This window comes from Loxodonta africana, unplaced genomic scaffold (genome assembly GCF_030014295.1).
Source record: "Loxodonta africana isolate mLoxAfr1 unplaced genomic scaffold, mLoxAfr1.hap2 scaffold_48, whole genome shotgun sequence".
NCBI classification, from domain to species: domain Eukaryota; kingdom Metazoa; phylum Chordata; class Mammalia; order Proboscidea; family Elephantidae; genus Loxodonta; species Loxodonta africana.
The window spans coordinates 1,166,287-1,189,177 of NW_026975196.1; the positions used below are offsets into that span (position 1 = coordinate 1,166,287).

Sequence of the window (22,891 nt, forward strand, 5' to 3'; positions counted from 1 at the left end):
TCTTATTGCCTTTTGTCTCGCCTTTTTGCATTTCTTTTTCACGTTTTACCGTGCCTTTTTCATTGCTTTTTTGCCTTTATGATTTGCCTTTTTACCGGTTTGGCTTCCCTTTTTGCCTTTTTACCATATTTCCTTGCCTTTTGGCCTTTTTGTCCTGCCTTTTTGCCTTTTCCGTTTTTGCCTTGCATTTTACCTTTTTGCCTTGTCTTTTGCCTTTTTGCCTCTTTGCCTTTTTTCCATTTGCCTTATCTTTTGGCCTTTTTGTCCTTTTGCCTTGCCTTTTTGCCTTTTTTCCTTGCCTTTTTGCCTTCCCTTTTTCCCTTTTTGGCCTTCCATTTAGCTTTTTACCTTGTCTTTTGACTTTTTCTCTCTTTTACTTTTTCCTTGTGTCTTTGCCTTTTTGCCTTTTTGCCCTTTTGCCTTGCCTTTTCCTTTTTGCCTTGCCTTTATTCCTTTTTGCCTTGCCTTTTCGTCTTCGCTTTTTTGCCTACCGTTTTAGCTTTTTGCCGTGTCTTTTTGTCTTTTTCCCTCTTTGCCTCTTTTTCCTTTTTGTCTTATCTTTTTATCTTTTGGCCCTTTTGCCTTGTCTTTTTACCTTCTTTCCTTGCCTTTATTCCTTTTTGCCTAGCCTTTTTTCTTTTTGCTTTGCCTTTTTTCCTCTTTGGTTTTTTGCCTTTTTGTTTTGCCGTTTTGCTTTTTGCCTTTTTACCTTATCTTGCCTTGCCTTTTTCCCTTTTTGCCTTTTCGCCTTTTTTCTTGTGTTTTTGCTTTGTTCCCTCTTACTTTTGGCCTTTTTCCCTTTCTTTTTGCCTTTTCTCTTGTCTTTTTGCCTTGACTTTTTCCCGTTTTACCTTGCGTTTTTCATGGCCTTTTTGCCTTTATGATTTGCCTTTTTGTGTTTTTGCCAGTTTGCCTTCCCTTTTTGCCTTTTTAGTGTAGTGCCTTGCCTTTTTGCCTTTTTGTCTTGCCTTTTTGCCTATTCCCTTTTCGTTGCACTTTACCTTTTTGCCTTGTCTTTTGACTTTTTGCCACTTTGCTTTTTTCCGTTTGTGTTGTCTTTTTGCCTTTTTGCCTTTTCCCTTTTTGCCTTGCATTTTACCTTTTTATATTTTCTTTTGACTCTTGGCCTCCTTGCCTTTTTTCCGCTTGCCTTATCTTGTTGCCTGTTTGTCCTTTTTCCTTGCCTTTTTGCCTGTTTCCCTTGGCTTTTTCCCTTTTTGTCTTCCCTTTTTTGCCTTCCATTTTACCTTTGCCGTGTCTTTTTGAATTTTTGCCTCTTTGCCTTTTTGCCTTATCTTTTTGCCTTTTTGCCCTTTTCCCTTGACATTTTGCTTTTGTCCTTGCTTTATTCTTTTTTGCCTTGCTTTTTTCTTTGCTTTTTTTGTCTTTGCTTTTCTGCCTTTTTGGTTTGCCCTTTTGCTTTTTTGCCTTTTTACCTTGTCTTGCCTTTCCTTTTTCCCTTTTTGCTTTTTTGCCTGGTCTTTTTGCTTTTTTGTTTTTGCATTTTTCCCTTTTTTTGCCTTTTGTCTTGCCTTTTTGCCTTGACTTTTTCCCATTTTACTTGCCTTTTGCCTTTATGATTTGCCTTTTCGTTTTTTAAAACTTTGTCTTCCCTTTTTGCCTTTTTACCGTATTGCCTTGCCTTTGGCCTTCTTGTCTTGCCTTTTGCCTTTTTGTTGCATTTAACCGTTTAGCCTTGTCTTTTCACTGTTTGCCACTATGCATTTTTTCTTTTGCCTTATCTTTTAGCATTTTTGTTCCTTTGCCTAGCCTTTTTGTCTTGCCTTTTTGCCTTCCCTTTTTGCCTTTTGCCTTGTCTTTTTGACTTTTTCCCTCTTTGCCGTTTTTCCTTTTTGCCTTATGTCTTTGTCTTTTTGCCCTTTTGCCTTGCCTTTTTTCCTTTATTCCTTGCATTTAGTCCTTTTTGCTTTGTTTTCTTCCTTTTTGCTTTTTTGCGTTTTTATTTTGCCCTTTTGCTTTTTTGCCTCATTACCTTGTCTTGCCTTGCCTTTTTGCCTTTTTCCCTGGTCTTTTTGCTCTTTTCCCTTATCTTTTTGCCTTTTGTCTCGCCTTTTTGCCTTTCTTTCTCCCATTTTACCTTGCCTTTTTCATTGCCTTTATGCCCTTATGATTTGCCTTTTTGCCGGTTTGCCTTCCCTTTTTGCCTTTTAACCATATAGTTTTGCCTTTTTGCCTTTTTGTCTTGCTTTTTTGCCTTTTCCCTTTTCATTGCATTTTACCTTTTTGCCTTGTCTTTTGACTTTTTGCCACTTTGCCTTTTTTCTGTTTGCCTTATATTTTTGCCTTTTTGTCCTTTTGCCTTACCTTTTGCATTTTTTCCTTGCCTTTATTCCTTTTTGCCTTGTCTTTTTGCCTTTTTTCTTTTTGTCTGGCGTTTTTGCATTTTTGCTTTGCCTCTTTCCTTTTTTGTGTTTTTACCTTGCCTTGCCTTTTTCCCTTTTCTTTTTGCCTTTTTGCTTTTTCCTTGTCTTTTTGCCTTTTCCCTTTGTCATTTAGCCTTTTCCATTTTGCCTTTTGTCTTGCCTTTTTGCCTAGACTTTTCCCTTTTAAGCTTGCCTTTTTCATTCCTTTTTTGCCTTTATGACTTGCCTTTTTGTCTTTTTACTGATTTGCCTTCCCTTTTTGCTTTTTTACCATATTCCCTTGCTGTTTTCGCTTTTTGCCTTGCATTTTACCTTTTTGCCTTGCCTTTGAACTTTTTGCCCCTTTGCCTTTTTTCCGTTTGTCTTATCTTTTTGCCTTTTTGTCCTTTTGTCTTGCCTTTTTCTCTTTTGCCTTGCGTTTTTGCTTTTTGCCTTCCCTTTTCCTTTATTCTTTTTTGCCTTGCCTTTTCCCTTTTCTTTTTTTACTGCCTTTTTTCCATTTTAACTTTTGTCTTATCTCTTCATTTTTGCATTTTTGCATTGCCATTTTGCCTCTTTGTTTTGCCTTTTAGCCTTTATTCCTTTCCTCATGTTCTCTTTTGGCCTTTTATCTTTTTTGCCATTTTTCTTGCCTTGCCTTGCTTTGCATTTTTACCTTTTTTTCTTGCCTTGTCTTTTTGCCTTGCCTTGTCTTTTTGCCTTTTTCTCTTGTCATTTTCCCTTTCCTTTTTGCCTTTATGATTTGCCTTTCTGCCTTTTTACTGGTTTTCCTTCCCTTTTTGCCTTTTTACGGTATTCCCTTGCCTTTTTGTCTGAGTGGTGTTTTTGCCTTTTTGCCTTGACTTGACTTTTGACTCTGACTTTTTGCCTTGTTTTTACCTGCTTCCCTTGTCTTTTTGTCTTTTTGCCATTCCTTTTTGCCTTTTGTGTTGCCTTTTTGTCATGACTTTTTCCCTTTTCCCCTTGCCTTTATCATTGCCTTTTTGCCTTTTTACCGGTTTGCCTTCCCTTTTTGCCTTTTTACTGTATTGCCTTGCCTTTTCATCTTTTGTCTTGCCTTTTTGCCTTTTTTCCTTTTGCCTTGCCTTTTTGCCTTTTTTCCTTGTCTTTATTCATTTTTGCCTTGAATTTTTGCCTCTTTTCTTTTTGCCTGGCCTTTTATCTTTTTGCTTTGTCTTTTTCTTTTTTGCCTTTTTACATTGCCTTGCCTTGCCTTTTTCCCTTGTCTTTTTGCCTTTTTCCCTTTCCTTTTTGCCTTTTGTCTTGCCTTTTTGCCTTGACTTCTTCCCTTTTTCCCTTGCGTTTTCCAGTGCCTTTTTGCCTTTATGATTTGCCTTTGTGCCCTTTTCCCTTTTTGCGTTTCATTTTCCCTTTTTGCCTTGTCTTTTGACTTTTTGCCTCTTTGTCTTTTTTCCCTTTGCCTTATTTTTTTGCCTTTTGTCCTTTTGCCTTGCCTTTTTGCCATCCCTTTTCCCTTCCATTTTAGCTTTTTGCATTCTTTTTTACTTTTTCCTTCTTTGCCTTTTTTCCTTTTTTCCTCATCTTTTAGCCATTTTTCCTTTTTTCTTTTTGCCTTGCCTTTTTTCCTTTTTGCTTTTTTGTCTTTTTGTTTTGTTTTTCCCTTTTTTGCCTTTTTACCTTGCCTTGCCTTGCCTTTTTTCCTTGACTTTTTCCCTTTTTGCTTTTTTCCCTCATCTTTTTGGCTTTTTTTCTTGCCTTTTTTGCATTTTAACTTTTGTCTTATCTCTTTTCCTGTTTGCATTTTTCATTGCCTTTTTGCTGTGTCTTTTAGCCTTTATTCCTTTCCTTGCATTGCCTTTTTGCCTTTTTACTTTTTTTACCTTTTCCTTGCCTTGCCTTGCCTTGCATTTTGGCCTTTTTTATCTTGCCTTGTGGTTTTGCCTTTTTGTCTTGACTTGCCTTTTGACTTTTTACCTTTTTGCCTATCTCCTTGTCTTTTTGCCTTTTTCCCTTGTCTTTTTGCCTTTTTTCTTTCCTTTTTGCCTTGACTCTTTCCTTTTTTACCTTGCCTTTTTGCCTTTATTATTTGCCTTTTTGCCTTTTTACCAGTTTGTCTTCCCTTTTTGTCTTTTTACTGTATTGCCTTGCCTCTTTCCCTTTTTGGGTTGCATTTTACCTTTTGTCTTGCCTTTTGACTTTTTATCTTTTTGCCTTTTTTCCTTACCTTTTTTCCTTCTGCCTTATGTTTTGCCTTTTTTCTTTTTGCCTTGCCTTTTTTCCTTTTTTCCTTGCCTTTTTTCCTTTTTTTCTCTTCCCTTCCCTTTTCCCTTTTTGCTTTTTTGCCTTTATACCTTGTCTTTTTGCCTTTTCTTTTTGGATTTTTGCCTTTTTTCCATTTTAACTTTTGCCTTATCTCTTTTCCTTTTTGCATTTTTGCATTGCCTTTTGCCTTTTTGCTTTGATGTTTAGCCTTTAATCCTTTCCTTTCATTGCCTTTTTTCTTTTTACTTTTTAACCTTTTTGCCTTTACCTTTGCCTTGCCTTGCTTTGCGTTTTTGCCTTTGAGTCTTGCCTTGTGTTTTTGCCTTTTTGCCTTGACTTGCCTTTTGAATTTTGCCTTTTTTTTTTTTTTTTGCCTTTTCCCTTGTCTTTTTATCTTTTTCTCTTTTGGCCTTTCATTTTTGCCTTTTGTGTTGCCTTGACTTTTTCCCTTTTAACCTTGCCTTTTTAATGCCTTTTTGCCTTGCCTTTTTACCTGTCTGCCTTCCCTTTTTGCCTTTTTACCGTGCCTTTTTGTCCTTTTGCCTTGCCTTTTTGCCTTCCCTTTTCCTTTTTTGCCTTCCTTTTTAGCTTCTTGCCTTGTCTTTTTTACTTTTTCCCTCTTTGCCTTTTTTCCTTTTTGCCCTTTTGCCTTGCATTTGCCTTTTTTCTTTGCCTTAATTCCTTTTTGCCTTTTTGTCTACACTTTTTCCTTTTTAGCCTTTTTACCTTGCCTTGTCTTGTCTTTTTGCCTTGCCTTTTTCCCTTGTCTTTTTTGAGTTTTTGCCTGTTTTCCTTGCCTTTTTTCCATTTCCACTTTTGCCTTTTCTCTTTTCCTTTATTGCATTTTTTCCATTGCCTTTTAGCCTTCATTCTTTTCCTTTCAATGCCTTTTTGTCTTTTTAGTGTTTTACCTTTTTCCTTCCCTTGCCTTGCGGTGCATTTTTCCCTTTTTGTCTTGTGTTGTTTTTTGCCTTTTTGCCTTGACTTGTCTTTTGACTTTCTGACTTTTTGCCTTGTCTTTTTGAGTTTTTCCCTCCTTGCCTCTTTTCTTTTTTGCCTTATCTTGTTGCCTTTTTGCCCTTTTGCCTTGCCTTTTTGCCTTTTTCCTTGCCTTTATTGTTTTTTGCCTTACCTTTTTTGCTTTTTTCTTTTTACCTTGCCTTTTTTCCTTTTTACTTGTTTGCTTTTTCCTTTTTGCTTTTTTCCTCTTTACCTTCCTTGCATTTGTGCCTTGCTTTTTCCCTTTTTGCCTTTTTCTCTTGTCTTTAGGCTTTTTGCCTTTTTTCCTTGCCATTTTTCCGTTTTAACTTTTGCCTTATCTGTTTTCCTTTTTGCATTGCTTTTTACTTTGCCTTTTAGCCTTTCTTCCTCTCCTTTCATTGCCTTTTTGCTTTTTTATCTTTTTGCCTTTTTCCTTGCTTTGCCTTGCTTTGCATTTTTGCCTTTTTGTCTTGCCTTGTGTTTGTTAGGACTTCACCAGGTGCTTTGTTTTCCCTGGGCAAAAATGAGTCTTCACAATAGGTTAACACTAACACTGAATACTGGTTCCACTTCCAGAACACGGCAACCACAAGGGAGTTCTTAGGAGGAAAACTTCCCTTCCTGAAGGGTAGATTTGCCGAGCTCATTGCAGGAAAGTGAAACCAAGTGAAGGTTTTCTCATTTTAACTGCTTTCGTCATAGGAATGGATGATGTCAGGGTGTTCCTTTTTTCACTGAGAAACACAAAATTTGTCTTTGCTTCTGAGCTCTTTTCTTGACAAAGAACTGAAATTGATATGCATTCAAGTGGGGAAAGACATGGGTTTGCTAGGATTTCACTATGCACTGTGTTTTCCCTGGGCCTCATTGTGCTTACAGGGCAACACTACATAGGATTTCCTCTGCCAGGACAGAGGTTACTGCTATGCAGTTTGTGCTAGGAAACCTTGGCTTCTCAAGTATGAGTTGAATGAGTTCAGGCAGAAAAGAGAATACAAAAGGCCTTTTTCTCCCTGGGTGATTTCACAATCTCTTAAAGTTAATACTATGTAGTTGCCCCTCTGGAAGGATAAATCCACTTCAATGTAGTTTTTTAGAAGAAGCCTTGTGTTTGCAAGAGCAAATGAGGAATTCATTGCAGGAAAGAGGAAGGAAAAAAGTTTCTCTCATTATGTCTATTTGGTCAGAGGACTGGATGAAGTCAGGGAGTTCTCCCTTTCACAGAGAAACATGCAGGCTGATGTTACCTCTATGTGCTTTTATTTGGAATACAGTGTGTAGTTACGTGCTTTGAACTGTGGAAAAGCAACAGTGTTTCTTAGGATTTCACCAGGCGCTTTGTTTTCCCTGGGCAAAAATGAGGCTTCACAATAGCTTAATGCTAACACTGCATACTCGTTCCTCTTCCAGAACAGGGCTACCACAAGAGAGGGCTCCAGAGGAAACCTTCCCTTCGTGAAGGGCAGATTTGGGGAGCTCATTGCAGGAAAGGGAAACCAAATGATGTTTTTTTCCCGGCTGGGACGCTGCTCTCCCCGCTCCAAGACCAGTCGCTGCCTCCCGGGGACTTCTCCCACCGGCTGCACCACCACGCGGCCCGCTCGAACCGGCTGGGCCCCCTCCCGGAATGATTTCGGGGGCTAGGGCTGGGCCCCTTGTCTGTGCCGCCAGCCCCCCTGGGCTCTGGCCCGAGTCGGGCTCCGAAGGTCACCTGACTGGTACGCTGGCTCCAGGCTCTGAAAACAATCGCTGCCTCCCTGTATTTGTTCATTCTCTGTCTCTAAATCTGTGTTTGTTGTTCAGAGTTCGTAGATTGTTATGTGTGTGATCGATTCACTTGTTTTTCCGAGTCATTGTTGCAAGAGGGATCCGCGGTAGTGTCCAACTACTCCGCCGTCTTGGCCCCGCCTCCAGTTTTCTTCTTTTTATGGCTTTGTTCTATAGAGAAGAAAAGTATAAATTCAGATTTAAAAATAAAGAATACCATTTTCTGTTAAATATGATGAGCTATCCATAAAAACTTGTTTCATCTCTTTTGTTTGTTAAAAGTTAAAAAAAAGAAAATTACCACTTAGTCCATGATGACCAAAAAAAACCCCTGGGAAATGCCAGTTTCTGAAAGAGTTTCATATATTTTTCAAAACATAATGATAGGTAACTGACTTAACTGAAGAGAGAACATCGCAACCACTTAAGGAAGAATACAGAAAAAAGTAAGTTAGTTCACCTGGAAAGCTCCTGAGATGCTGCAACCTTGAAGCATCAGGTCCCACAGAATGTAGGAGTGAAACATACAGTGGATTATTGGAGGATGGTTTTATTTTCCCATGCTGTATACCATATATAGTGACTGTGGAACAGACCATCAATTGCTCATATGCAAGTTCAAGTTGAAATGGAAGAAAATTAGGACAAGTCCACGAGATCCAAAGCACGACCTTGAATATATCCCACCTAAATTTAGAGACCATTTCAAGAATAGACTTGACACATTGAACACTAATGACCGAAGGCCAGACGAGTTGTCGAATGACATCAAGGACATCATACATGAACAAAGCAAGAGGTTATTAAAAAGACAGAAAAAAAAAGAAAAGACCAAAATGGATGTCAGAAGAGACTCTGAAACTTGCTCTTAATGTATTTAAAGGGAACTGAAGGAATGATGAAGTAAAAGAATTGAAAAGATTTCAAAAGGGAACAGGAGAAGACAAATTAAAGTATTATAATGACATGTGCAAAGACCTAGAGCTGGAAAACCAAAAGGGAAGAGCATGTTCTGCATTTCTCAAGCTGAAAGAACTGAAGAAAAAGTTCAATTCTTGAGTTGAAATACTGAAGGATTCTACAGGAAAATATTAAAAGACGCAGGAAGGACCAAAAGGAGATGGAAGAAATACACAGAGTCACTATACCAACCATTTTGGGTAGCATGTGATCGGGAACTGATGGCCGAAGGGAAGAGGTCCAAGCTACACTGAAAGAGCTGGCAAAAAAGGCTCCAGGAATTGACAATATACCAAATGAGATGTTTTGACAAACAGATGTAGCACTGGAAGTGCTCACTCATTTATGCCAAGAAATTTGGACGACAGTTACCTGGCCAACCCACCGGAAGAGAGTTATATTTATGTTTATTCCCAAGAAAGGTGATCAAACTAGACAGAGAAATTATCGAACTATATGGTTAATATCACACACAATAAAATTTTGCTGAAGATCATTCAATAGCAGCTGCAGCAGTATATTGACAGGGAACTGCCAGAAATTCAAGACAGATTCAAGAAGAGGACCTGGAACCAAGGATCTCGTAACTGATGTCAGATGAATTCTGGCTGAAAGCAGAGAACACAGGAAAGAGGTTTACCTGTGTTTTGTTGACTATGCAGAGGCATTCAATTGTGTAAACTGTAACAAATTATTGAACACTGGGAAGAATGGGAATTCCAGAACACATAGATAAAGAGGCAGTCATTTGAATAGAACAAGGGGATACTGCGTGGTCTTAAGTCAGTAAAGTTATGTATCAGGGCTATATCATTTCACCACACTTATTCAATTTGTATGCTGATCAAATAATCCAAGAAGCTGGACTATATAAAGAAATGTGGTATCAGGATTGCAGGGAGACTCATTAAACCTGTGTTATGCAGATGACACAACCTTGCTTGCTGAAAGTCCACTTACTGATGAAGATCAAAGAGCACTGCCTTCAGTAAGGATTATACCTCAACATAAAGAAAATAAAGATCTTCACAACTGGACCAATAAGCAGCATCATGATAAATGGAGAAAAGATTGAAGTTGTCATTAATTTCCTTTTACTTGGATTCAAAATCAACACCCATGGAAGCAGCAGTTAAGAAATCAAAAGATGTATGACATTGAGCAAATCTGCTACAAAAGACCTCTTTAAAGTGTTGAGAAGCAAAGGTTTTATCTTGAAGACTAAGGTGCACCTAACCCAAGCCATGGTGTTTTCAGTTGCCTCCTACACATGGGAAAGCTAGACAATGAAAAAGGAAGACTGAAGAATTGACGCCTTTGAGTTGTGGTGTTGGAAAAGAATACTGAATATACAGGGACTGCCAAAAGAACAAATAAATCTTGGAAGAGGTGCAACCAGAATTCTCCTTAGAAGCAAGGATGGTGAGGCTACGTCTCACATATTTCGGACATATTATCAGGAGGGGTCAGTCCCTGGAGAAGGCCATCATGCTTCGTAAAGTACAGGGTGTCTAAAGAGAGGAAGATCCTCAACGAGATGGATTGACACAGTGGCTGCAATGATGGGCTCAAGTATAACAACCGTTGTGAGGATGCTGCAGGACCAGACTGTATATTATTTTTTTCTGTTGTACATAGGATTGTTATGAATGGGAGCCAGTTTGATAACACCTAACAACAAACAACATACCATACAGGCAGGAGAAATCCATTCTGCCTGTGAGGGACAGGTTTCAACAGAGCTTCTATACTAAGATTAGGAAGAAAGGTGATCTATTTCTGAAAATCATTCAATTAAAACGCTATGGATTACAACAGAGCATTTTCTGACTTGCATGCTTTGGACACATCATTAAAAGGGACCCATAGCTAGAATAGAACATCATATCTGGCAAAGCAGAGTTAAAACAAGGATGAGGGAGACGCTTGGTGCGATGGATTGACATGATAGACATAACAATGAACTTGAAGAAGCCTGCATTTGTGAGGATGATGTAGGACCACGCAACATTGTGTTCTGTTGTGCAAAAGTTTCCATGGGTAGAGTCTATTCAAGAGCATATATCTATCTCTACTCTTTACTATCAGGTTGGCTGCTTATGGGTGATGGAATATATGGTAATATCAATAGACTGAGATCAGGACAACAATTTCGCACTTCTTTTGCACACAAATAGGTATTGTGTCCCAGGGAATGTTTATGGGATATTATGTCAATGGATCACATAGTCTGTAAGCCTCAAATATTGTAGTTGGAGAGACTTTGGAGAAAGAAGCCAAAATCTATATCTAAAGTATTTATCATTTCAATCTATATCTGAAGAATTTATAATTTCCAATAAGTATAATTAAGGTTATGGACAAAATTAAGGTTGTTAATCATCTAACTTTAAAATAGGAAGATTATCCTGTAATATCCAGGTGAGCACACCATAATTGCAAGTATCCTTAAAGGTGGAAGAGAGAGGCAGAAGAGAAATAGGGAGATGTAGTAATGGAAAAATGGTCAAAGATACACAATGAAGCTGACTTTGGAGATTTAGGAGGACAGTCAGGATCCAAGGAAAATGGGTGGCCTCTAGATTCTAGAAAAGATTAGAACCTCCGAAAGAAATGCAACCATACTGACACTTTTATTTTAGCCCAGTGAGACCTATGTCAGATTGTCAGCCTAGAGAACTTAATAATTTTGGGGTGTTTTAAGCACTACATTTGTGGTAATTTGTTACAGCCGTAGTAGAAACCTGATACAACACCTTAAAACATATACTTTAAAAAGCCAGCTTCAGGTGTCCTTGGCAAATCATCAAATTGCAAATCATTGTTGATAGCCCTGATGCCAAAAATTTTTTCAATCTCCATAATTATATTCTGTCCTTCTATGCTAACACCTTCAAGATTAACTCCCATAGTAAAGTGGTTCCCCACTTCTCTTCATACATATTAGCTAGGTACTATAATTACCTCATGTATATCATTTCTACCCCCACATGCCTGTCAGTTCGTCCTACTGTGGGGGCTTGTGTGTTGCTGTGATGCTGGAAGCTATGCCACTGGTATTCAGATACCAGCGGGGTCACCCACGGAGGACAGGTTTCAGCTGAGCTTCCAGGCTAAGACAGACTAGGAAGAAGGACCCGGCAGTCTACTTCTGAAAAGCATTAGCCAGTGAAAACCTTATGAATAGCAGCAGAACATTGTCTGACATAGTGCTGGAAGATGAGCCCCCCAGGTTGGAAGGCACTTAAAAGATGACTGGGGAGGAGCTGATTCCTCAAAGTAGAGTCGACCTTAATGACATGGATGGAGTAAGCTTTCGGGACCTTCATTGGTTGATGTGGCACGACTCAAAATGAGAAAAAACAGCTGCAAACATCCATTAATAATCAGAACCAGGAATGTATGAAGTATGAATCTAGGAAAATTGGAAATCATCACAAATGAAATGGAACACATAAACATCGATATCCTAGGCATTAGTGAGCTGAAATCGACTGGTATTGGCCATTTTGAATCAGAAAATCATATAGTCTACTATGCTGGGAATGAAAACTTGGAGAGGAATGGTGTTGCATTCACCATCAAAAAAAAAGTTTTAAGATCTATCCTGAAGTACAACGCTGTCAGTGATAGGATAATATCCATATGCCTACAAGGAAGACCAGTTAATACGACTATTATTCAAATTTACGCACCATCCACTACGGCCAAAGATGAAGAAACAGAAGGTTTTTATCAGCTGTTGCAGTCTGAAATTGATCGAACATGCAATCAAGATGCATTGATAATTACTGGCGATTGGAATGTGAAAGTCGGAAACAAAGAAGGATCAGGAGTTGGAAAATATGGCCTTGGCGATAGAAACAATGCCCGAGATCAAATGATAGAATTTTGCAAGACCAACTACTTCTTCATTGCAAATACCTTCTTTCACCAACATAAACGGTGACTATACACATGGACCTCACCAGATGGAACACACAAAAAATCAAATTGACTACATCTGTGGAAAGAGATGATGGAAAAGTTCAATATCATCAGTCAGAACAAGGCCAGGGGCAGACTGTGGAACAGACCATCAATTGCTCATATGCAAGTTCAAGATGAAACTGAAGAAAATCAGAGCAAGTCCATGAGATCCAAAATATGACCTTGAGTATATCCCACCTAAATTTAGAGACCATCTCAAGAATAGATTTGATGCATCGAACACTGTTGACCGAAGACCAGACAAGTTGTGGGATGACATCAAGGACATCATACATGAAGAAAGCAAGAGGTCACTGAAAAGACAGGAAAGAAAGAAAAGACCAAGATGAATGTCAGAGGAGACTTTGAAACTTGCTCTCGAATGTCGAGTAGCTAAAGCAAAAGGAAGAATTGATGAAGTAAAAGAACTGAGCAGAAGATTTCAAAGGGCCTCTCGAGAAGACAAAGTATTATAATGACATGTGCAAAGAGCTGGAGATGGAAAACCAAAAGGGAAGAACATGCTCAGCCTTTCTCAAGCTGAAAGAACTGAAGAAAAAATTCAAGCTTCGAGTTGCAATAGTGAAGGATTCCATGGGGAAAATATTAAATGACACAGGAGGCATCAAAAGAATATGGAAGAAATACACAGAGCATTATACCAAAAAGAATTAGTTGATACTCAACCATTTCAAGAGCTGGCATATGATCAGGAACTGAAGGTGCTGAAGGAAGAAGCCCAAGCTTCTCTGAAGGCATTGGTGAAAAACAAGGCTCCAGGAATTGATGGAATATCAACTGAGATGTTTCAACAAACAGATGCAGCACTGGACGTGCTCACTCATCTATGGCAAGAAATATGGAAGACAGCTTCCTGGCCAACTGAGTGGAACAGACCCATATTTACTCCTATTCCCAAGAAAGGTGATCCAATCAAAGGTGGAAATTATAGAACAATATCATTAATATCACATGCAAGCAAAATTCTGCTGAAGATCATTCAAAAACGGCCACAGCAGTATATCGACAGGGAACTGCCAGAAATTCAGACTGGTTTCAGAAGAGGACGTGGAACCAGTGATATCATTGCTGATGTCAGATGGATCCTGGCTGAAAGCAGCTGTGTTTCATTGACTATGCAAAGGCATTTGCCTGTGTCGATCATAACAAGCTATGGATAACATTGTGAAGAATGCAAATTCCAGAACACTTAATTGTGCTCATGAGGAACCTTTACATAGATCAAGAGGCTGTTGTTTGGACAGAACAAGGGAATACTGATTTGTTTAAAGTCAGGAAAGGTGTGTGCTGAACAAATAATCTGAGGAGCTGGACTATAAGAAGAAGAACGGGGCATCAGGATTGGAGGAAGACTCATCAACAACCTGCGTTATGCAGATGACACAACCTCGCTTGCTGAAAGTGAAGAGGGCTTGAAGCATTTATTAATGAAGATCAAAGATCATAGCCTTCAGTGTGGACTGCACCTCAACATAAAGAAAACAAAAATGCTCACAACTGCACCAATGAGCAACATCATGATAAACAGAGAAAAGATTGAAGTTGTCAAGGATTTCATTTTACTTGGATCCACAATCAACAGCCATGGAAGCAGCAGTCAAGAAATCAAAAGACGCATTGCACTGGGTAAATCTGCTGCAAAGGACCTCTTCAAAGTGTTGAAGAGCAAAGATGTCACCCTGAAGATGAAAGTGCGCCTGACCCAAGCCATGGTATTTTCAGTTGCGTCATATGCATGTGAAAGCTGGACAATGGATAAGGGAGACTGAAGAAGAGTTGACGTCTTTGAATTGTGGTGTTGGCGAAGAATATTGAATACACCACGGACTGCCAAAAGAACGAACAAATCTGTCTTAGAAGAAGTGTGACCAGAATGCTCCTTAGTGGCAAGCATGGTGATGTTGCATCTTACATACTTTGGACATGTTGTCAGGAGGGATCAGTTCCTGGAGAAGGACATCATGCTTGGCAGAGTACAGGGTCAGCAGAAAAGAGGAAGACCCTCAATGAGGTGAACTGACATGGTGGCTGCAACAATGAGCTCAAGCATAACAACAATTGTAAGGATGGCGCAGGACCGGGCAGTGTTTCATTCTGTTGTGCATAGGGTAGCTATGAGTTGGAACTGACTTGACGGCACCTAACAACAGCAACAACATATCATTTTCTAAGAGGAAGGGTTGTATTTTACTGCCTTGATTTTCCTGAGACTTGTCCCTGGTTAGACCTTTGGAAGTAATAAGGGATATAGGAGAAAGTTGTGGAAAACAATTGTCATTGCACAACAATTGCTTCAGATGAATTTTGGGGTTCATGGTTCTCACCGTTCTGCACAAACATTTCCCTGTTTTACCCTGAGAGTTCTATTCTCTTTCTATCAGGATGCTGAATTCAGCAAAGGACTTCTTTTGAGGCTGTACCTTCAGTCTTCTTTGCAGTTCTGCCACTTTTCTTATAAAATCCTGACCCTGATCTAACACACAATTTCTTCCTGCAAGAGACTTGGTGACAGTGGCACCAGAGGCTTCATATTTACTACATGTCCAGGAGACATAATAGATGAAGTGTTTCTGGGTAGACACCTACATTGGATCCAATACACACTCCCTTTTTGTTTTTTTCTTTCCTTGAAACAGAAGAAGACAGCAGTAAAACTCTTCCAACTGGAACCTACTACTATAAAAAACTTCCAATAGCTGAATAAAACTCTAGATTTTGTAATCAGTGGTAAACGACTTGGGATAAATTTCACCTGGTAATTCGCAGAATCTGAAAAAAAATAAGAGATGTATACACGTCACTATAATTCTTCTGATTCTACAGCGTTCCATGTCCACACAGAATAATAGATGGTCATTTTCTCTAGCTAAAGAAATGCCAAAGATCTTGGTACAGTAAAATTGGTGCAAATTTAATAACTTTAACACAGTATGGTACAAAAATAGAAATGGAAGTCTCAAACAAAAACATTCATGTCTAATTTTCTGTACAGATAAAAATACAAATAAGAAAGGAAATTGAAATTGGGTTCTTAATGATCATGTAATTAGAGACTGTGGCGTCAGGTGGATAGTGTCAAAAGTTGCTATCCATCCCCCCTGCATGCAGAAACATACATTTTATATAAACATTCAGTTCTCTCTACTCAATTTATTCTCTTCTCTGATTTGTATTGAAAACTCACTGAAATTTCCATCTGCGACATACATATTTCTGTTCCAAAGCCCCAAACCCCTCCTCTGGGTTATCATATTCAGTTTTGAAAAGAGAAAATCTACCAGTCTGGGAATTTAAGAATCTAGAGGCTAACTGTAATCACAATAAAAATAACAAACAAACTCATTATGGTTTTTTGGTTATAATCTTTACAAAAGTGGATTCACCAGGCCCTTTTCTCCATTGCCCTGCTGGGTGGGTACGAACTGCCAACCTTTGCTTGATAGTCAAGCAACACCACAAATCGACATGAAGAAGGACAGAGAAAACACCAGATCAAAATTACAAGTGCTCACAGACATCCAACAGAGGCAGAGAGACCATTGTGAAAAATCTAAGGCAATGGGCCTTACACACCTGTTTGTACCTGGCGTGGTCTCTTCCTTGACATGAAATTGACAACCAGTGTATGTGTTCGTATTGTCTATTTTCCTGAAGAAACTAGCACTCAATTCCAAAGATAGGATTCTATTAAATCCAAAATAAGAAGATACTATTTTCTGTTGAATCCTTCTAGGTCAATTCACGCTGTGAAGACAGATTTGAAACTTCCATTCATCTTTGGTCATCTGAAATAAGTTCCTTGCTCCGTGACTTCCTCATGGCATTTTTCACCTCAGCATTTCTCAGCATATAAATCAGAGGGTTAATCAAAGGTGTTCTGATTGTATAAATCACAGCTATCATTTTATCCATGGGGAAGGTGGCTGTGGGGCGTGTGTATATAAATGTACAAGAACCAAAGAATAAGATGACTATGATGACAGGGGAGGTGCAGGTAGAAAGGGCTTTTTTCCTCCCTTCAGCACTGTGGTTTCTCAGAGAATGCAAGATGATACCATAGGAGAACATCAGCATGACAAAACTTGCTGTGCAAATGGCCCCACTATTGGACACCAATAGTAGGTTGGTCACATAGGTGTCTGTACAGGCAAGTTTCAGCAAGGGCTGCAAGTCACATAAATAGCAATCAATCACTTCGGGACCACAGAAAGGTAAACTCAAGGTCAGAAAAATCTGAACTGAAGAATGCACACAGGACGCTACCCAGCCTGTAGCTACCCACACGCTGCAGATCCGCCGGTTCATGATGCTCATGTAGTGCGGGGGTTTACAGATGACCACATAGTGGTCAACAGCTATGAGGATAAGGATGAAGATCTCCAGGCAGCCAAAGAAATGGAATGAAAAGACTTGGATCATGCACTCGCTAAAAGAGATAGTGTTATTTTTCAGAAGGGTATTCACAATCATTCTAGGGGCTGTGGAAGTAGAGAAGCAGGTATCCAATAAGGATAAATAGAAAAGCAAAAAGTACATTGGACTACCAAGTCCCTGGCTGGTCTTGATGGTAACAATAATCAATGAGTTACCCAACAATGTCCCTAAGTAGAAAAGCAAGAAAAAGACAAACACTATTTTCTTTTTAACAGGCTCTTGTGTCAACCCCAAGCAAGATGAACTCAGTCACATTATTATTCAGCAGCATGATTTCATGAATGAGGAGAAGGTACAAATATGAAATGGTTTATCTGAAAAAAAAGATACAGGAATTAATATAAGGAGATATGCAACACTGTGAAATATTTTAAGTAAATTAATTTGTGGTGCTATGTGGTGTTATGGGACATTTTTGCAAAATTAACTATCCCTCATCAGGGACATTCTAGCTGTTGTTACTTAATGAGTCACTTCATCTTTTTGTTCCTAAATTTATAATGACCTCTTCATAGGACGATTTTAAGTCTCAGATAAGCTTATGAAAGATACTTTCTTAAATCACTCTTAAATGCACCTGCTTTTTAGCTTTAATATGTTTCTGCTTTTGTTAATTTGGTTTACTTGAGGGATACAAAATCAGGATATATGGTTCCAACTTGTTATTTAGTTTCTTCTTTTTCATATTCAGTAGACCTTGGGGCCCATGATTTGCATTGTTTTTCACTCAGCATTTAGGATACATCAGCCTTCTCTTTTGAGTTTAATGTTATAAAGTCACACACTATTCCCATTCTTTTAAAGAATGTCTTATTTATACATAGATGTAGACATTCCGTATTAGTGAGACATTCTTATATAACGTAAAAAATAAGCCAAAAAAAAAAAAAAACCTGTTGCTATCAAGTCAATTCTATCTCATGGAGACCCCATGTGTCACAGAGTAGAACTACTCCATAGGGTTTTCTTAGCTGTAATTTTTACAGAAACAGATCACCAAGCCTTTCTTCAATGATGGTGCTGGGTTGGTTCAAACTACCACACTTTAGGTTCACAGTCAAGAACAAACTGTTTGCCCCACTCGGGGACCAACAAATACATATGAATTCCACTTGTTTACTGAACACTCTCTCCCAGAAATTCCAGCTTGAAAAAAAGGAGTAAGAAACATTCATTTACTCCATGTATTCAAGATGCTTCTGACTCATAGTAATCCTATAAAAACTTATTAAACCAAAACCAAACCCATTGCTGTGATTCAATTCCTACTCATAGTGACCCTTTAGAATAGAGTAGAACTGCACCCCCCCCATAGGGTTTTCAAGGAGTGCCTGGTGGATTCAAACTTCTGACCTTTTGGTTAGCAGCTAAACTCTTAACCACTGCACCATCAGTGCTCCGTAAACACTTATTAGCTTCTAAAAAATCTATTTTTGCCTTCAAACATCTTAATGATATTCAATACTTCACATTTGCTAATAAGCACAAATGAAAGTTCTTTGACAATCAGTAATATCTCAAATATTCCCATTTCTATTTTTCTTCCTCCAATTTCTGAAAAGCTGAAAAACACCTCCTTGAGGACTCAAAGTTCCTGAGCTCACATTTGCAAATTAAAAGAGGGGTGATGATTGCTTAATAGTTCATGCTTCAGGTTTTTAGCTTAAGCATTTTAGATTTGGGGCAGTAAGAGTGGTGGTTGTTACCAGGAGCACCAGGCAGTTGGATCAAAGCATGACTGTAGTCCCCAGTAAAGTTTGTATTATTCTGGTAGCTGAAAACCCCATGTTCCTGGAACAGAGCAAAGTAGCAGAAAAAGTAGGGCAATGTGGTTAGAAGAGAGACAGTAACTGGCTTTGTTATTGAATTTGTTTTCTGACCTGCCAAAATTAATGATTATTATTGAAATTTGAAATACCACATCTTTCAATGAAGACTTCTTTTACAAATTTAGACAGAAATAATCAAAACCTTCACTTTCAAGGACAAAACCTTTTTTTTTTTACATCTTTCTCATCACTATGACATTTGAAGGGAGGTCATATGCAAGTAAAAATATATACTGAAATGTTATACATTTAAATATAATACAGAAGACTTAATTATCTTATTGTGTTCTTCCCAAGTCACATCCATACCTCCAGTACATTGTCTAGAGAGTTATAAGTTGGCCATAATCCAGATTGGGTTAGTCAAAATAGACTAGTTTCTTCTTCCTTTGTAAATTATCTTTTCCTCAACAGCCTTCAAATAAACCTTATCTTCCTCCAAAGTAAAACCTACCCTTGGAAAATTTCCTGATAAAGTTATTCATTTTGGAGTGCCCAGAATAAAATATAATTTTCTTTGGACTATGTGATTCTGGCAAGAATAAACTGTAAGAAACCTGAGTCTTGGTATCTTAACCATTACAGTAAGCTCATTCTTTGCATTATTCACTTTTAAATGAGTGATTCATCATAAAATATTTGTGTTTGAAAATACGGTAGGCGTTGGAGGTAAGATGATAGAAAAGTCTCATTCATCTTCAATAGTCTATGATTCTGGTCACCCCTTTGAGAGTAGAGTTTGGGTTTGTATATTATTGATCCCATTAGATTATCCATTTCTAAAACAAGTTCATTTTCTACGTATATTTTGACATCTTTAAGATGAATTATGAATCATAAATACTTTTTATTAACTTGTTTATAATTTTGAGTTCTGTCTTAATTATCTAGTGCTGCTATAACAAAAATACCACACCTAGGTGAATTTAAATAAATTTTTTTCTCACTGTTAGGAGGTTAGAAGTTCAAAATCAAGGCGCTGGCTCTAAAGGAAGGTTTATTCCCTTGTGGGCTCTGGAGGACGGTCCTTGTCTTGTCAGCTTCTATTTCTTGGCTCTTTGGCAATCTTCATGTGGTATGGCATTTATCTTCCCTCATCTCTACTTGCTTGCTTGCTTATTTAATCTATTTTATATATTTTAAAAAATTTTATTTAAAACACACCCTACATTAATAGTGTCTCATTAACATATCAAAGAAAACCCATTCACAAATGGGATTATAGCCACAGGTATTGGGGATCTGCAGTCTTAAAGCTCATTTCTACCCATTCATATTCCAAACAAATCAGACTACTTTAATCATACATTCATTAATATCCTTGAGAAACATTTTCTGTAACCTAAAGTACACATATTTTTTTTTTGAACAAAGGAATTTTTAATCTACAAATCGTGATCTAGAATAGCATGAATAGGGTTACCAAACTGACAAATATTCATTGAGTTCTGTGTCTAATAAGGATATATTCAGCATGCAATGGGAGCATGGGAGTAAGGATTAGTAAGTGTATCAGGTGGGAACTTCACAATGGAAATGATGAAGAAGCCAAAGATTAGACATGAATAGGGATGACGTTCTCAAAACCCATCTTGCTATCTCCTTTCTTCCTGGGATCCTTTTCATATCCAGCTGCTTCATCCTTCTCGAAACTTTGTGACCCGACTACAGAGGAACCTCCTCCAGGCAGCCTTCAGTTCTTGGCTTGTGATGAAGAAAATTCTCTCTCTTACTTTCTACAAGCTTTCTTTATAATATTTCTTATAATGTTACATATTTTCACTTACAATACAACTATTCATATGAGATTGTTTTAGCTTCCTTCCTCAAATAAGATTCTTGTAAAACTTTGTGCTTTCAGAATTTTACTTTCTACTGTTCCAAATCAAATGCCTTATACAATATAGGTGCTCAGTAAATGCTTTTTAACTGAACATTCTCTACCTCATAAAATGTAGTAATATTTATCTGCTAATAAATGCTACTAATTACTGTATAATATTATTAATTGCTAATATTATAATGCTATTCTGATTACAAGGAGCCCTGGTGGTGCAGTGGTTGAAACAGCTTGGCTTATAACCAAAAGGTTGGCGGTTGGAACCCACCAGCTGCTCCTCAGAAGAAAGATGTGGCAGTCTGCCTCTGTAAAGATTACAGCCTTGGAAACTCTATAAATCGGTTCTACTCTGTCCTATAAGTTTGCTATGAGTCGGAATTGACTCAATGGCGATGGGAATTCTGATTACAAAATATATTCACACCATTCGTGTGTGTGAGAGAAGGTTAACAGGTTGTCCCAGGGTTCTTTAGCTCTCAAACATCCAGCTTAAGGCATGGTATAGTTTACCTTTTTTGAACTCCACACTCTATATAAGTGAATCCCTTGACTTCTTATATGTAGTAAAGAGATACCTTGAAAACAGTCTGACTTGATAACTATAAGGTTGTCATAAAATTCAATATACATTACCTATGCTTCCAATGGGATCATAGTGGTTAAGAGCTACAGCTGCTAACCAAAATGTTGGCAGTTCAAATCCACCAAGTGCTCCTTGGAAACCATATGGGACAGTTCTACTCTGTCCTACAGGGTTGCTATGAGTCGGAATCGACTCTACAACTCTACGGCAATGGGTTTGGTTTTGGTTTATGCTTCCAATATCTGGTTGTCCCAAACATAACGACATTAATATTTAATTGTTCCTCTTATTGAATTTTATCACACAGAGAAGCAGGAGTATTACAGAGGCAAAATGGTAAACAAGATGTCTAAAGGAAGTAAGTCGGGTAGGGACAAATATTGAATAAAAGGGATGATATTTACCCAAAATATTTTCAGGAACTCCTTCCCACACAGAGGGCATATAGGGCATACTATTCTTCAATTCATCATATAGTTTTTAGCCTCCTTATCATCATGTTTGTTCTGAAGTTTCTCTGAGATGTCATTACTCAACTTTTCAAAATAAACCTCAGAAGAGTGTCAACTGCAAATTATGTTTTCTTTCATTTTTGAAACATGTAGGGAGTAATTATTCTATACTGTGATATTACAATATTCTATTTAATGTACTGACTTGGAGATGGAAAAGCTGGCATTCTGCAGAAACTATGCCAAGTTCATCATGTCCATTAACTTTTTATCTAATTTCTAATCAGACATAACCTCTTCTAACTTTCCAGTACTTGAAGCTCTTCACTACAACTTCATTGCTACATTACAACAGAAGCATTTGTGAACTTTTATACAGTCTACTATTTCAAGAAGCAATAAACCTGGGATTCATTCTTCTCTCCCCACACAACAATGATGGCTTTTCACATAGCAGATGCTCATAAAATATTTGTTGAATTCAAAAGGTAGATTTTCTTCCCCAGATTTGTATTTTGTTCTACTTGTTTCCTAAGTTAATGGTAAACTTTTACAAACACTGAGTTGTTAATTTTTTTTCCCTGTTCCTTTCTCAGAAGATGTGGCAGCAGTATAGTGACAAAACATAAGGAAGCGTATTAGAATATTATGCTGAATTACTCTGTAATGATGTCTTTCTGAGTTCATAAAGATGGAAATAATCTTTTACTTAGACTAAGTTACTATCAAGTCTATTTACCCCTTTTTTAAATAAGCTTTCTCATAGAATACTGGAGGGAAAAAGGGTCTCTACATTCCAGAGGGAATACTTTAAGACATAATGATGTAAGGTGTTATCATTCTAGAAAGTATTATCACCTAAAGTTTTCCTTCCTGTGTTGGTCAGAAACATCCCAGGTGTTGTACTAAACTTAAATTTTTGTTCACCTATTTAGCCTGTAAGAATAGCAAGTTGTTTTTCGGTGCCATCCAGTCAATTCTGATTCATAGCCACCCTATAGGAGAGAGTAGAGCTGCCCTCATAGGGTTTCCAAGGCTGTAATCTTTAGGGGAGCAGATCACTAGGTCTTTTCTCCCACAGAGTGTCTGGCTGGTGGGTTCTAACTAACGACCTTTGAGTTAGCAGCCCAGTCCTTAACCACTGCACCATGAGGGCAAATTAACCCTCCTCATACTCAGAAACCAGAAAAAAACAAGGGTTTGTTAGGTGCCTCAGGCAGATCAAAGGTACCTGAGAAAAAAAGAAAAAGACAAGAGGTGATGAAAGTTGTGTAGAAAACAGGGAAAAGAAAAAATAATGTCACTGTTTAGAGAGAAAGAAGATTGCAAAAAGAGTTCCAGTCCCACCCAGCACTCTAAGTTGCCCCTCACTGCATTAAAACCCATTGCCATCTAGTCAATTCCAATATATAGCAACAGTATAGGACAGAGTAGAACTGGCCCATAAG

At 38.0% G+C, this 22,891-nt stretch overlaps 1 protein-coding gene across 1 annotated transcript; it reads right to left on the reverse strand.

Moving 5' to 3' along the window:
- Positions 1-16,076: 16,076 nt before the first annotated feature.
- Positions 16,077-16,775, reverse strand: LOC135229720 (olfactory receptor 4C16-like). Its single transcript, XM_064279073.1, has one exon. The coding sequence runs from the start codon at positions 16,773-16,775 to the stop codon at positions 16,077-16,079; it is 699 nt and encodes a 232-aa protein (XP_064135143.1).
- Between the last annotated feature and the right edge of the window lie 6,116 nt (positions 16,776-22,891).

Bases quoted from the DNA above. Each gene is read 5' to 3' on its own strand.
- LOC135229720 (XM_064279073.1), bottom strand. From the start codon at position 16,775: ATGATTGTGAATACCCTTCTGAAAAATAACACTATCTCTTTTAGCGAG.